The 17,499-nt window shown below is 37.3% G+C and overlaps 1 protein-coding gene across 1 annotated transcript; it reads right to left on the bottom strand.

Moving 5' to 3' along the window:
* Nucleotides 1-15,295: 15,295 nt before the first annotated feature.
* On the bottom strand, nucleotides 15,296-16,755 carry LOC149539935 (F-box/kelch-repeat protein At1g15670-like). The gene is made up of 2 exons (XM_089799393.1): nucleotides 16,609-16,755; nucleotides 15,296-16,167 (listed from the first exon to the last, which is right to left on the bottom strand). Exons 1-2 carry the CDS (start codon nucleotides 16,671-16,673, stop codon nucleotides 15,468-15,470), a joined length of 765 nt encoding a protein of 254 aa, XP_089655519.1. The 5' UTR covers nucleotides 16,674-16,755; the 3' UTR covers nucleotides 15,296-15,467.
* Nucleotides 16,756-17,499: the final 744 nt, after the last annotated feature.

Here is a 17,499-nt window from a genome sequence, read left to right as displayed (position 1 = left end):
CCTTTGACCTTGCATTACTGAAGCTCCATCCGCTCCAACACAGACCAACTTCTTCGCTATTGTCAATTCATCCATAGCTCCATATTCAATTAAATTTCTCTTTACTAACTAAAATAAAGTTTCTGCTATTGCACTATCTCTCAATTTAGCAACAGATAGTAGATGTGGTTGGCAGACATTATTTTGTACAGTATAAACATGCATGCATACCCATGATGTATTATCTATTGTTGTAACTTCGTTTAAGGACAATGCAATAAAGGTTGAATCTTTTATTTTTCTTTGTACATCCTCTATTTCAACCTGCGCAATACAACTTGCCCATTCCCATCCACTGTTTATTGACCAATGACTGACAGGATAGTTAGGAACTTTCAGAAAGTGTAAAAAACCACTCATTTTTGGATAGTCTGTCATTGGATGCCCTCTGCTCAAAATATAGAAAACATTACTTAATTGAACAACTTTTCCACGTTCTTCTACTTCACTTGCTTTTGCAAAAATAGCATTAATAGAACCCTAAACTTCACCAAGCTTCGGCTGAAATTTCTAAAACATATAATATTCTTCAACATTCCTTTTATGTTAACATTGCTCCTTTGTTTTATATCTTACCACTTTTATTTTCTTACCATCTACAGTTGAGGTTTCGTAAATCTTACCAACATGTTGCTCTATGGTGTCTAGTTTAAGCTGCAATCGCTTTTCCTTTTTATACTTCCAACTACAAATTGCACATCTGCATTCTACTGGTGGCTCACCTACAATTTGATTGTCCACAGGCTCAATGAATGGATACTTTGCTGCCCAATCAAATTTAAATCTCCTAGCCATCTCCCACTGACGATCAGTTTTTTCTTTCAATTTTCCTCTCCCTTTAGTGTTACTATTACTGTTAATTGCACCATCATCATCACCGAAGTCAATTGATTCGTCCTGGTACTAGTTATTTATTGTATATTCTTCTTCAAGGTCATCTTCATTAGAGATATAAGGTTCTACAACTCCGTCACCAGATTTATTAGGCTCCCCAATTTGTTGAATGGACTCCTATGTAGGTTGAGATTGTACAGGCTCCTCTAATGATGTAGCTTCCTTACTTTGACCAACACTGTTGCGTCTACCCCCGCTAAAGTATGAAGATATATTTTGGCATTTCGTTGCTTCCTATTTAAATTTGACTATGACATCTCCATCAAACTAAGGCTGCAATAAAATAATATGGACTCGTAATCGTAGTCGTTCTGGTTCTTTATTGATCGCAATACTATGAAGAAGGGTCCTTCTTTCGGCATGTTTCAATAATGAAACTCATGTCTTAAATAGACAACTACAAATAAACCATTTTCATTTTGGCGAATGGGTCGACCGTTACATATGATAAGAACTAATATTTGGCAAAGCCCACATAATTTCAAGTAATTGAGTGGGCGAATAGGGTGGGAATTTGGGACCCCATTGTGTGTGATGCATGGCGAATTGGGTCCTAGGACAAATAAAAATTTTACATAGGAAAATGGGAATTTGGCGAATCATGATCGTCGAAAGAGACACTCAATTAATTCTGTGGCGAATAAGAGTAAACATTAAAGAGAAATATGGACGAAGAACCCGACTACCAAACTAAAATTACGTAATAATAGTGGCGAACGTTCCGACCACTAAATGAGTATTTTATAAAATTTGGGTGAACCGATCAACTAGTATACGGTGTTTTTTTTTGCCAATTTCTATAGCCCAATCAAGACATATTCGCCAATTGGAAACTAATCGCCACTAAAAAAATCCCTACCCCTACTCTCTCTCACTCTCTCAGATATGCTACTCTCTCTCTCTTCCCCCTCTCCCATCCCCTAAACTCTCTCTTCCACCTACTCTCTCTCTCCCATCTGCTACTCTCTCTCTCTCTCTCTCTCTCTCTCTCTCTCCCCTCTCCCCTCTCCCCTCTCCCATCCCCTAAACTCTCTCTTTTTCAGATACACACTCCCATCCCCTTCTCTCTCTCCCCTCTCCCATCCCTTACTCTCTAGATCTCTCACATGCACTCCCATCCCTCTCTCTCCTCCTCTCCCACTTCCTCTCCCATCGCTTATTATCCATCTCTCTCAAGTTCTCTCTCTCCCATCCCCTACTCTAACTCTCTCTCTCCCATTCCCAACTCTCTCGCACACTCTCTCCCATCCCCTGCTCTCTCTCTCTCACTCTCTCTTCCATCCTTTCACTCTGTCTCTCCCATCTTTTTACTATCTCTCCCATTCTATACTCTCTCTCTCTGCCACCCCCTACTCTCTCTCACACTATCACACTCTCTCTCTTTCACAGACATACACACACTCCCATCCCCCTCTCTCTCTCTCTCTTCTCTCCCATCCCCTACTCTCTAGATTTGTCACACACACTCCCATACCCCTCTCTCTATCTCCCTCTTCCTACTCTCTCTCACACTCTCTCCCATCCCCTACTCTCTCTCACACTCTCTCTCGTCCTTTCACTCTATCTCTCTCATCCCATACTCTCTCTCTCTCTCCCACCTCCTACTCTCTCTCACACTCTTTCCCAACTATTTCCTCTATCTCTCCCATCCCATTCTCTCTCTGCCACCCCCTACTCTCTCTCACACTCTCACACTCTCTCCCATCTCCTATTCTCTCTCTTTCATAGACACACACACACACACCCATCCCCCTCTCTCTTCTCTCTCATCCCCTACTCTCTAGATTTTTCACACATACTCCCATCCCCCTCTCTCTATTTCCTCTCCCTATCTCTCTCACACTCTCTCCTATCCCCTACTCTCTCTTACATACACTCCCATCTGCCCTTCTCTCCCTCTCCCACCACCTAGTCTCTCTCTCCCATCTGCTACTCTCTCTCTCAAGCTACTCTCTCTCTCCCCTCTCCCATCCCCTAAAATCTCTCTTTTTCAGATACACACTCACATCCCCCTCTCTCTCTCCCATCTCCCATCCCATACTCTCTAGATCTCTCACGCGCACTCCCATCCCTCTCTCTCCTCCTCTCACACTCCCTCTCCCACTGCCTACTATCCATCTCTCTCAAGTTCTCTCTCTCCCATCCACTACTCTTACTCTCTCTCTCCCATTCCCAACTCTCTCTCACACTCTCTCCCATCCCCTACTCTCTCTCACACTCTCTCTCCCATCCTTTCACTCTGTCTCTCCCATCTCGTACTCTTTCTCTTTGCCACCCCCTACTCTCTCACTCTCTCCCATCCTTTCACTTTGTCTCTCCCATTCTCTACTCTCTCTCTCTCTGCCACCCCATACTCTCTCTCACACTGTCACACTCTCTCTCTTTCACAGACATGCACACACACTCCCATCCCCCCCCCTCTCTCTTCTTTCCCATCCCCTACTCTCTAGATTTTTCACACACACTCCCATCCCCCTCTCTCTATCTCCCTCTCCCTACTCTCTCTCACACTCTCTCCCATCCCCTACTCTCTCTCACACACTCTCCCATCCTTTACTCTCACTCTCTCCCTCTCCCATTTCCTACTCTCTATCCCCCATCCCCTACTCTCTCTCCCCTCTCCCATCCCATACTCTCTCTCTTTCATAGACACACACTCTTATCCCCCCACTCTCTTCTCTCCCATCCCCTATTTTCTAGATCTATCACACACACTCCCATCCCCCCTATCTCTCTCCCCCTCCCTCTCCCACTCCCTCTCCTACCACCTACTATCTCTCTCTCTAAAGTTCTCTCTCTTCCTCTCTACTCTTTCTCTCTCTCTCTCTCCCATCCCTTACTCTCACTCTCTCTCTCCCATCCCCTACTCTTTCTCACGCTCTCCCATCCCCTAATCTCACTCTCTCTCTCCCATTCCATATGAGCTCTCTCTTCCACCACATACTCTCTCACACACTCTAACACTCTCTCCCATCCCCTACTCTATCTCTCTTACACACATTCCCATTCCCCCCTCTCTCTCTCCCTCTCCCACTCCCTCTCCCACCGCCTACTCTCTCTCCCCCATTTCCTACTCTCTCTCTCCCCTCTCACATCCCCTACTCTCTCTTTCATAGACACACACACTCCTATCCCCCCTCTCTCTCCTCTCACATCCCCTACTCTCTAGATTTGTCACACACACTCCCATTCCCCCTCTCTCTCCCTCACCCACTCCCTCCGTCTTGCACCGCCTACTATCTCTCTCTCTCAAGTACTCTCTCTCCTCTCTATTTTCTCTCTCCCATCCCCTACTCTCACTCTCTCTCTTCCATCCCCTACTCTCTCACACACTCTCTCCCATCCCCTTCTCTCTCTCTCTCTCTCTCTCTCTCTCTCTCTCTCTCTCTCTCTCTCTCATGCCCCCATCCCATATGAGCTCTCTCTGCCCCCTACTCTCTCTCAAACTCTCGCACTCTCTCCCATCCCCTACTCTATCTCTCTTATACTTCCATTCCTCCACTCCCTCTCCCATTTCCTACTCTCTCTCTCTCTATCATTCTCACTCTCTCCCTCTCTCGCTCATCCCCTACTCTCACTCTCTCTCTCTGCCACCCATACTCTCTCTCACACTCTCTCCCATCCCCTACTTTCTCTCTTACACACACTCTCATCCCCCCTCTCTCTTTCACACACACACACCCATTCCCCCCTCTCTCCTCTCCCATCCCCTACTTTGTCTCTCACTCTTTCTCCCTCTCCCACTACCTACTCTCTCTCTCTCTCACTCACTCTCATTCTCACTCTCTCTCACTCTCACTATCTCCCTCTCTACTCTCTCTCTCTCTGCTACCCCCTACTCTCTCTCACATTTTCACACTCTCTCCTATCCCCTACTCTCTATCTCTCTCTTTCTATCTTACACACATTTCCATCCCCCCTCTCTCTCCCTCTCCCATCACCTACTCTCTCTTCCATCTCCTACTCTCTCTCGAGCTACTCTGTCTTACCCCTCTCCCATTCCTTACTCTCTCTCTTTCACGCACATGCACTCCCATCCTCCTCTCTCTCACTCTTCCTCTCCCACTCTATCTCCCACCGCCTACTCTCTCTCTCCCCCATCCCCTACTCTCAATCTCTCTCTCCCAACTTGTACTCTCTCACACACTTCCTCTCTCTCCCATCCCCTACTTTCAATCTCTCTCCCCCATCCCATACTCTCTCTTTGCCAGCCCTACTCTCTCTCACACTTCCTCTCTCTCGCATCTTGTACTCTCTCTGCCACCCCTACTCTCTCATCCTATACTCTCTCTCCACCCCTACTCTTTCTCACTTCCTCTCTCCCATCTTGTACTCTCTCCCCTCTCCCATCCCTACTTTCTCTCTATTTGTTTCTCTTTCTCTCACACACACACATAGCCATTCCTTCGCCGTCCCCCCCCCACCCCCCACCTAGCTCCCTCTTGCTCTTGGATTGCAATTTAGGTCTGCATAGTGCATACACACTATAGTGCACATGTGCTATTAAGAAATTAAATGCTTCTAATAGCGCGTGCACGCTATAGGGCAACTATGCTATTGAAAGCTTTGTATTAAAACTGAGCCTAAGGCTTGGTTTTGCCTTGGAGATCCAACCCAAAGGTTTGGAGTATATAAACAGGTCTAAGACATGTTTTCTAGCAAACATACCAAAAATTATTGATTTTTCTTGTGTGCTCCCCTTCAAGATTCCTCGTGGTTGGGTATCGATAAAATCAGGTTACATAGCATTATAGGTCTATGTGTTAGCTATCTAACCATATAATTTATTTTTAATTTGAACTATTTCAAACCTTTCATCTATAATTTCTTTTGAATGTATGTTCATTTTTTGTGAAAAACCACAATGTACTAATTGGGCTATAGATTTTAGCTCGTTCATCGAATTTTGCAACAACTTAGTTTTTTAGAAACTAGACTCCATTCTACACACTTTGAAAAAAAAAAGTTTTGATTTTAGATTAGTTTTCAATTATTTCTAGGGGGAGCACACATATATTTCACGTTTTTGGAATGTGTCTAGTTAAAAAATGTTAGATTGTGGTGACTGATCAGGAAAGTACTATACATACTTCATAAATAGTGGGGTTCGGGGCATCGCCCCGAAAAAAAAAATTTTTGGAAGTAGCCGACATGGTAGCCGACATATTATGGCCGACATATGGCCAACATGTTATAACCCTAAAGCGGTTTAATACTTGTATAAAAAGGGCTTAGGGTTGGGTATTTTTTATGTGTGGTGATACGAAATTGGTTCTTGCGGCGGTATTGAGCTATAAGAGATTACAGATTGTAATCAGGTTGTAATCACTGGATTGTAATAAGATCGGACTTGCTGTTTGGTGGACGTAGCCCAGGGATTGGGTGAACCACGTTAAATCTTGGTGCCTTCTGTTCATTTCTGTGTGTTCTATTATTTTTGTTATTGGTTATATTTGCATGTAGTTTTTATTTCTATCTGTGGTTTATCCTAACAAAAAATTCATTAAAAAAAATACACATTATAAAATTACCTGAAAATTTTGGGATAAACTACATAGTGTTAAGTAACTTTTGACTAGAGCAATTAAAGAATTTCAAAAAAAAGCTAAAATTTTAGAGGGGCCACACTTTGTACTGTGTTATGTTTTTTTGGAATAAATAGTACCACTTTTTGTGGCCCCCTTTTTAGAGGACCTATAACTAAACCATTTTGGAAAAAAGTTAGTAGTTTAGAAACTAGATTCAAAGGACTATGACTTTTGTTTTTGTCATATCTTAAAATTTTGAGCGTAACTATCTTCAAATTCTTGTTGATGTTCAAAATTTGTAGATTTTAGGAAAAAGGTATCCACTTATACCCACCTTTTGGCACCACAACTTGGTGCACTTACCCCTATGTTAAATGCAACTTTTTCTATTGAGGTGATTATGATGCCTTTGGGTTTAAGTGGGTCAATGTCTAGTTGTTTGTCATATAGACGAATCATGGCTTGGTAGAGAACTTTTGCTACAAATGTCTTTCCCATACCAGCTCCACCTGCTAAGAATAAGTAGAGAGGTGTATGTGGTGTAGGTCTCTTGCTCATTATCATATCTTTTACTATCGCTTGTTGTTCTTTGTTCAATTGTCATCACAAGTTGAAGTATTCATTGTTACTAGGCAGAATTGGATGTGCTACTTCTGAGTAAGGTGGCTTTGGAATAATGTCTATGGATTTTTGCCTCTTTGCTTGCATGATATCATTTACCATGTCATAATTTTTTCAATAAGCTTGTTGTTCAACCTCAGTAGGTTCATGGTCAAAGATTGTTTGTGGCTAGTTATGAGTTTCTGCTTCTATGGCAGCTTTATCTATGTTTCTCCACCTGTAGTCAACTTGTGTAGTGAACAATTTCTCTATGTTCTCTAATTCTATTTTATGTGCACTGAATGCTTCACTCCATGAGTTGTGACCAGCTAGAAGTGTTCCTTCATTTATCCTGAAAGGTAGGTACAACATCATCTTTTCTCTACAAGAGTTCTCTTGATCAACATGTGGATTGTACCTCACATAGCATATGATCTGTGGCCTCTGTATTTTTTGGAGCTTTATTCCTTTGGAATAGTAGAATGTAGAATACGTTACCAGGGATAGGTTTTCTAATGCTTCTGGTCACCTTGTGTATTTGTCTATTATAGATGCACACATTATGTTTTATGAGTTGTCTTCTTCTTTTGCTAGTAACTTTGGGCTTTTTAACATGAAGGCTCTACTCTCAAATGGTGCAGTGTAAATGAAGATAGTTTTCCTTGATGATTTGTGTAGGGGCAATGACAGGGTGATATGGATAGCCTGTTGACTTGACATTGTTTAGTAGTTGAGCAATGTATTTTCTAGTTTCCGTATAAACTAGACTTTGTCATCATAAGCATATGCAGATTCTTTTCACAATTGAAAAAATATTGTGGACATCATTTTGTCTTGCTTTGTCATGTATGAGCAACAATAAGAGGCAGCGGCATATGCATCCAATATAAATCGTGTGTCTATGTTTGCATACCATAATGCTGGAACATCTTTTGCAAATGCATTTGTTCAAATGTCAGTTGGTTATCTTTTTAACAATAGCACTTTCTTTGTTAGTGTAGATTGCAACATTGCAATGTAATCATGTTCATTAAAATTGAATTCATCTAGGAAATTATCAAATGTAGTTTCCTTTGCAAAGTGCTTATTCTCTAGTTCTTTGAAGAAGATCTTTGCTTTGTCTTTAATTTCATTGTCAACTATTGTAGTGGGTTCTAGGATTGTTGTTCTCCTCATTGGAGGGAGTGGGAAGTTGAATCAACAACTTGATGTTCAATATTTCTTGCAAGTTCTTGTGTGGTGGTGTGTTTGCATCTTTATCAAGTTTTAATCAAGCAATGATGAGTCAGATGAGATATACTTGTCAACAAATTCTTCTATATTTCTATTTGTGCAAGCTCCATATATTGGACCATCTTTTATCCATAGCATAAAGTGAATGTGTTCATTTTCACGGTTTTGAAATGCTGTTACAAAATAGTAGTCTTAGACTTTGCCAAATAGCCTATCATTTTTCATCATCATTTTGCGAGATACATTCACTCTATGATTGAAATACTGGCTACAAAGAACTGGATTTTTCTTAATTTTGAAATCTAAATCTTTGTCTTCAATTGTTTCATTGTGTTTAGTCTCTTCTATAGGAGATACATTTTCTAATGCTTTGCATAATGGTTGCCAATAATGTTCAGTGCTAGTCAACGTGACAAAAAAGGAAGGAGGTCCCATTTGCCTTATTATTGCAAATATATTTTTTCTTGTGTTGTCCAAATAATCAGGAGATGTACGTATGCTTTTAAATGATCTAAATCCCAAGGGTGATCTTAATATCTTGTCCAACTGTTTTGTGCTATGCACATCCTTCACTACAAGTTTTCTACCTTTCAATTCACCTTTTCTTATGCATACCCAACCAAGTGATGATGTTTTTTGTATTATAGCCTTAATGGATTTGAAAAATATATCTATGATATGTGTTGCAAAGTCATTGTCCTGATGCATTAGCTCCCATTTAGCAATTTTTTGATATGATAATTTTTTTGTAATTTCAATTGGGCATGGTAAACCAAAGAATAGTGTAGGGAAGTTCATCTCTTCTGAGTATTTGTCTTGGAAAATGCCAAGAGGCCTAATCACCTCAGAAGGTGCAATTTCAATTACAGTTGTCTCCAGGTCTTTGATTAAGTGGGAGTCATTAAACCAATGTATAAGTGATTTAGTTGTTGGTTCTTGATCAGTTTTAGTGATGTCGTTAGTTGTTTCTATGTTTGTTTCAATGTCTAAGTTCATTTGTTGCTTCTTATTTGCAATCAATACTTCCCATTCAGGGTTTATGTGCACATGTTCACTAGTATATAGTGGTGTTGTTGATAGAGCTACTAGTGCATTCATTACACAAGCAAGTCATACATTCCCTTGGGCATATGCATTTTCATATTCTAGCTTTCTTTTTAGCTTGATTGCTACTATTTTTGTTTCATCTATTTCTCTAGGTAGTGCTTGTTGCACCTTGTCAAAGTCCACAAGAACATTAATGATGGATCCATTCAATCTGTACTGTGCTTGTTTAAATCCTAACTATCTAATTTGTGCGAAGGCTATGCACAAAGATACAAGTCTTTCTTCTAGGGAAGTTAGCATATGCACTTCATCTAGTTGGGGGTTGTGTCTTATGTTCTAAAGTACAACAAAAAAAGGCAATCTACCAACTGACATTGGTTTAAGGAATTTCTTACAAATTGATTGGCCTACTTCAATCTTCTTTAGATCAGTTGTTATAGGTAGCATTGAAAAAGACTTGAAAATTTCTTCATTGGCATGGCATATATTTTTATGGAAGTGTAGCATTTCACAAATAGTGCATGTTTTTGTAGGTGTGTCATTAATCATGTGGTTGTACGTAGTCATTGATTCTTGTACTCTATTTCAGGTACTACGTACTCATCTTCCTCTTCCATGCTGGGAATTGATTGCGCGTATGTTTATCTTATGTCGATTTGTAGTTGTATTCATCTTGTTCATGTTGTTATTATCTACTTCATTTGTACTTTTTTCACAAATTGCAGCTTTTAGAGAGTGCAAGGAGCAATGGTATATAGTTTTTCTGTTTGCTGTAGCTGAGTTGGCAAGTTGGAATGAACTTTTGCTAGGTGTAGCTATTCTATCATTTGGTGGAGCAGTGTCACCTAAAATGAAGTCAACGTTGGTAGAGTTACTTGAATTGCATGTTGACATTGGAAATGAAAGCTTTATGGTTTGGTTTTCACAATTTGACTACTTTCCTCTAGACTATTTGAATGATACAGTTGATGTTCAATTACAATAGTTACATAAGAGAAAGAGAAATTCTATATTTCAAAGTATAGATGAAGTAGTTGGTAACTGACCTTGTATGAACAATAGTTTGCAGATTCGTTACCTCTGTATAGTCTAAGCTTGAGGGTAAGTTCTTCTAAAATGTCTGAAGCATATGCTGTAAAAATTGCTTTCATGCTCTATTTGTATAGAGTTTTAGTTAATATGTTTGCAAAGAGAATAGTGGGGTAAGGAAACAAATAGAATACAGTTAAAATATCTCTTTACTACAAATGAACAGAGCAAAAAGAAAGAAAGAAACAATGCTAAATAGAAAATCTTCGCTAAAAGCTTGACTCTAGATTGAACAAATCTCTTCAAATTGAATGCAGCAATATAAATTGTTTATAGCTAAGTTTCCATTTACGATGTAGCAATATAACTTATTTATAGCTGAGTTTACCTTAAATTCTTACAAATTTGGTGTAATAGTTTTCCATTTGCCCCCCACCGCCATGTAGCTAATTTGTGTCTAGATTAATTTTAACCCATAATAGTGAAAGAAGAAAGATAAAACTACCAATTTCTTTTTATTATTTCACTGTCAGAATATAAATATAAATGAGAAAAATTAATTAGAAATGAAGAAAAATTAAGTTTGGAATATCAGCCAAATTGCATAGGATTTCCAACTACATTATATAAAGAATAAATTATTTTACTATGAGAAAACTTCAATAATACTATGGATATCAATGGAAAGACTGGGTTTTCCTGATTTCTTGGTCCTATATGAGGAGGAAAGATTGCCTATAAAATATGCTAATATAAATCTAGATGCATTTTCCAAGATAAGATTTTTTTTGAAAAAGAGGGGTAAAAATTTATTAAGACAGTGTGAATTTAATCTCATAGTTATTTTCTCTGATGTTGCTCGGTGCTGGTAAGGCTATGAGGTCTTCAATTTTATTTTTTCTGATGTTACTAAGCAATGGTAAGGCCATGAAGGTTTATAATCATATATACAAGTAAACAATTGTTTTGGCAAAAAATATGATTTAACTTCAACCATTTCCTATCAGCAATTGTTATTTCTATAGTTACATTTCCATCAGAAACTTAAAAGTGAAAACTAAAATTGCCATATTTTACATATGTTTTATCTATGTTTACAATTTTGCATGAATCGGGAAGAGGAAATAGAACTAGTAGCACTCTACATGATGCCCTCTGGCTTTTCCTTGTAGCTTCACTTGTGAGTGCAATTTCTAGGACTACAATAAGACATCTCATACGAAAACATGTGTTGATCTTTGTTGTAGTACTATTGCACTTCATCTCTTCCACATGTTTTCAAATGGTCAAGGCTTTCTTGGGTAAGGAATACAAACTTGACACCTTGGCACATTGAGGATGCAAAAATATAGGGAAAACAAGCAGAACAAAATGTGGCATGAAAGCTTTTAGACCTCTACTATCAAGAGAGATGTAAAGCATGTTTTCAGCAAAGATAACAATGGCATATAACCCTAAATGTATTGAAATTATGATAATTCTGAAATCACTTTAAAACTAACCCAATATTACCTTTAAAATGGGCACAAGAAACTTTGTGTACAGGTATGGTAATATTAGTTGGAATGGTTGCATTGAAAGTATGGATGACATATATCCATAGCAACCTAAAGGATATCAGGCCAAGTAAAACAACAACAAAAAACAAATTAGATACCCAAACAAAGAGAAATTAAACCCAAAAAAATTGAGTCCAGCTTAATCTAATATCTTATTTCCACAACATACACAAAATGGTTTTAGATTGTTTGCCTCTATTTTGGCTATTAAATTTGTTAAATTTTTTATTATCACTATTCAAACACATAACGTTTGAAGCTTCACCTTGCAATATAGATGCTTACCTAAATGTTGAAACATCAAGGCAAAACAAAACTTAATCCCTGAAGTCATAAAAGTTACGAAAAAAAAAGCCCTGCAATAAAAGTTATGAAGACTGAAATTTGATAAACTTTCTACAAACAAAAGCAACGGTCATAAAATATTAAGGTATATGCAAGGTGCATGAACTATTTGATAAAATGCTTCAACGACATATGGTCTTAGATACTTTTATGACTGATATTTTCCTTGCCCTCCCAAATGCACTATTATTTAAGATGTTCTCTTCATGAATCTTTTTAAGATTTTTTCTTAGGCCAGCCAAATGAAAAGCACCATTTCCTGTATATCAGCACTTCCTCTCATTCTTTCAATGCGTGTGCTAACAGCTGCCAAATCATTAAGCTTGCACAGTACGTATCATGCCACATAATAATCTTTTTGTTGATTAAAAACACATTTTGCTTAGTTTTTTAATATGTTTTGGGTGCAAGCCTTTAACTCAATTACAACTTTCTTTTCTTGAAATATGTTAGGTATTCAATACGTTGGACACTCAAATCAATTTAAACAATTTTTGAAATGAGTATAAAATTATAAATTTAGATTAATGGTTATAAATTATAGAGATGCACATCTTTCATGGAGTCAGAGCATCATTGTTGGACAAATAACAAACATCAAATACCCTAAAACTTGGATTTCATTGGGGAATGTCTTTAAAGACTGAAAATATGACCAATTGTAGCAAACTAAAGGATATCAGGCCAAAGAAAACAACAACAGGAAAGATCAGCTACCCAAACAAAGATAAATTAAACCTAAAAAATTTGAGTTATTGAGATCAGAAATAATGGTAACGCAATTGTGGCCTACATGTACAAGTTGAGAAATTACATGAAAAAAGAGGGTCTTCAAATAGAGACAAAAATAAGCAAAACAAAGAAATGGATACTCATCCAAATTAAGATAAATGGAAGGAAAATATGGTTATTCAATTTACAAGAAATGGTAGCTTTAAAAAGAGTCTTCTTGGGAGGGACTGGAACTGGATGTTGAGGATTTGTGGGGATTTATGATGATTGTGGCAAAAAGGGTGAGGAGGTTCATTTTTTGTCCGCTATTTTGCTCCACAATTAATGCTTTCGCACTTCACCCAAGTCTGCCTACATCTTGGCTCATCTAGTTATGTAGCTCTTTGTGGGGCACATATGCTAAGATGGTAAACATGGAAAAGAGACTTTCTTCAGCAACCTTTTGAAAATATACAATAAAATTTCTAAAAATGGTTGAAAATGACAAACGAAACTAAAAACTTCTCAAACGAAATCTAGGGGAGAGGACCGGGTACTTGAGCACCCTAACTTCATGCTTCTCAAAATCTTATATGGAAATTTCAAATCACTCTGATTTTTTTACAGCGACTTTCTTGGCAAGTCCCCTGCTTATAACTAAGGTTTCAGAGCCACATCATCAAATATGATGCCACATCAGCATGCTTTTTGCCAAATTGTCCAAAATGGCCCAAATAAAAAGTGAGACCATTGATCGCGCAAAAAGGGTACCCATAGTTGCACAGCTGATGTGGCATCACATCATTGGTTACTTTTTAGAACAAAGGGTTCATTTTCATTCAATTTTGTGTAATCATCAATGTACTAACAACTTTAAAATCACAAGTATTAGTACAATTTTGTCAAAAAAGTTGGACATTAAGTCAGTAAGTGTAGGTATCAAATGAACAATTCGTATCACAACCATTGGAACCCATTCAAGTACTGGGTCCTCTCCCCTAGTTGCTTGAGTAAACCACAAAAATAGGAAAAATAGAAATTCCATTACAATACCATGATGGCAGTCTAAAGAATAGTACTAGGGTTTTGATACAACCTGTTAGGATTTTGATAGATACGCTATTATGTCCTCAGACTCGAGGCTAGTTTCTTGTGGTATAGATATTTTCTTTTGCTTCGATCCTCTACGACACACCTTCTAGAAAACAAAACTCCTCTCAGACTTTGACAAACTTACACAATGGCCTCATTCATTCAATATTTAGAACTCATGATGCCGACATTTGCAGTGAGAATTAATTATGTTTACCAATAATGCATTTATTACAAGCTTACCTGTCCCTTCTCATTAATTACAAGCTTATCTGCTGCTGCGCTACTCTCATTTTTTATTATTTTTTAAAAAAGAATCACCCTTGACAAAATACCAATAGACCAATAGGAATTTAGATTTTAGATTAGAAAAAAGACATTTAAAAATAATTCATGTCCAAACTTTAGGAAATGATTATTTGCTTTAACTCAAATGAATAATTTAGTAACTCCACCAAAAACAATAGTACCGTTCCTTATGCAAGGCAGGGACTAATAATAGTTTAAGTGCAACTGAATGAGCAGCAATGATGGAATGCCATGGCAGAAATGATGCAATTATGCAACAGTGAGCAGCTGGCTTATATTTTCTTCTACATTTTGCATACAAGCATATCAAAGCAGCTAGAACTCACACAATTGACAGAACAATTGTATCCTTTAATATCTAATTAATAAATAAAAAAATCAAAATCCATTCCACGCACATTCCACAAAAATGGCGTTGTGCGAGACATCATTTGTTTGAGGCATTTTGTCAAACAGTTTACATATTTGCAATGATATTATCTATTTGATATTTCCTTACATAAATCTTTATCCATGTGACCAGATCTTGTGACCAGAGTTTGTGATAGATAGGATATACCTTGTTCCAGAAAAATTTGGCAATTCCAGAAGAAAACCTATTCGCTAAAAATAAAAAGTAATAGAAATAATGATACAGAGCAAAAACCATTGATAGAGCACTTACAAAATGGTGGGCAAAAACAGAGCATAGACGATTGAATGGTTTCTCTATGTAGTTCTTTTCCCCCAATTTTTCACTAATGGGAAAGATAGGATGTCCTGACAATTATACTATATTCTAATAAATAAATATTTGAAAAAGTTGCAGAGGAATAAGCTGGACTGATTGAACCATTCAATGTAGAAACAGTCTTGAAATCTTTCAAAATCAATTTATGAGAGGAAAAAAACTGAATATCAGAGCTTGCATGATCAGAAAATATTTGTCTATAAAAAAAATCAAATAGGAACCCTTACAAAATTCATTACATAAGATTTGAGTGAAGATTTCCATGCAAACATAGCTTTGGTTTTCTGGCCATTTGATAAGTTTCTGAGTAACTATAATCAAAGAACTACATTAAAGCAAGAGGAGATGAAATTAGATTTCAAGAAATGTGAGAGAATTATAGTAGCTCCACGTGGTGGTTCTTGGTCTCTCTGGAAAAACCCAGCCGAATGGAAAATAAACATTTTCAAATGGAGAATCATCATCGGAATCCTCCAATGGAGAATAATAACCCTCATCATCATCATTGGAATCCTCAATCTGAGTCCAACACATGAATTTTGGAGAAGCATCTGTCTTTCCTGTAACCCAATTTCTATCATCGCAAATAGTGCTACAGAGCCAGTTTAGATGTGGAAGTATTTGCTCTGCCTCTTTCCACATCTTCCCTAAGCAGTCAAATTCCATCACTTTGTCCTCACAAATGGAATATATATGTTCTGAATCAGCTACAACAGATACCAGAGAATATCTCATTAACTCAAATCCCACCGAATCTTCCCATTGTTTAGCCACTGGATCGAATCGATAGGCATGACTAAGAAGGGACCCAAACATTTCCAACACATGAAACATCCCATCAATATAATAACCCCTCATAAACTCTATACAGCCTGGCATTTTAGGAAGAAGCTCCCATTTGTCTTCGGCTATATTGTAAACTGCTGCTTCTTGTGTATCGTCTGCTTGTTCTTCATCTTCTTCTTCTTCTTGTGCATTGTAATCTTCATCAGGATAATATCCCACAATGTAAATCAGTCCTTCGGGTGATGCACAACATGCAAGTTGGTAGCTGAAAACAATGAGAATATAAAAATTAGTATTCGTGAAATTTAGGTTAATGAGTTTCAATTGAGAAATGATGCACTTAAATTCTGATAACAATATTATGATTTGATTTTCTGTAAAAATTATCTCCTATTTATCAAGCATTAGTTTCATTAAGTCCCAATATGATCCAAAGGCTTAAACGTCACAGTGTGTGATATTTAAGCTGCCTGTAATTTCTCTGAGAAAACTAAAGTTGGAAGAATTTACAGCCGATTTAAAAAACTACATAATTAAATCTTAATAACAATATCACAATTACAATCTACTCAAAAAAAAACTACATTGTTAAACCCTAATAACAATACCACAGCTTAACTTGATATAAAAATTATCATCTACTTATTGTTCTATTACAAAAGCCTTGTGAAAACTAAAATTGAGTAATTTGCAGTATTAACAATACCTGGATAAATGGATAGGAATTTCTGCTCCTTTTCTCCATTTGGAAGATACAAAATCAAAAATCATAGTAATCCTGGTTCGTTTACCTTCATATTGTAGACCTACCACCACCAATCGTTTATTGACACACACGCAGTGAGAATAGTGTGTATACCTAAAATTAGGAGGCATAGAAGGGGTTTTAGCTATTGCATTGTGGACTGGATCATAGATTGTTATTCTGTTAGAAGGCTGATCCATAAAACATGCAATTTTGTTACATAATCCTGAACTGAATCTTTCCTTGTAGAGATCTCCACATTCTATAGTTGCCTTCCACATTTTGCATACACAAATAAGACTATTATGAAATACGTAAGGAACTCTTGCAAAAATATTTGTGATTATATCGTCTGGTAACAACCGGAAGCGATCCATCTGATTGCAAATTCAAATTCAAATTCAAAACCTGTTTATTTTCTTACCAAAATTATTAACAGAATGAGAAGCAAAAAGCTTTCTTAGTTATTTTCCTGTGCAAAATAAACTAAAATTTGACTGTATATATAATGTCCCGAAGGTATCCTAAAAATATAAAATGGAGACAAAAGCTTTTTAAGGTGTATTTATAGAGTTTACTGGAGTTTGTATTTATATAATTTTTATTTTTATTTTGTGACGGTTTATTATTTTAATACTTTTTGCTAAAAATATTTATTGTTAATTTTATTTTCTAATTTAGAATCATGCATGCTCCTTTTCTTCCATTTTTACGCCGTATTTAGCGTTCCTTATATGGACTGGTCTTCCTCATTGAACAAAAAGTTTATTGAAAACGTTCACAGTCGCGAAGAATCTGTAGAACACATTTAATGTATAGACTTGTATTTTAAAATCAACGGCTGAAAATTTA

The sequence above is a fragment of the Cupressus sempervirens genome, chromosome 9 (genome assembly GCF_028749045.1).
Source record: "Cupressus sempervirens isolate cs-2001-9-10 chromosome 9, ASM2874904v1, whole genome shotgun sequence".
NCBI classification, from domain to species: Eukaryota; Viridiplantae; Streptophyta; class Pinopsida; order Cupressales; family Cupressaceae; genus Cupressus; species Cupressus sempervirens.
This window is presented reverse-complemented; position numbering and strand designations above follow the sequence as displayed.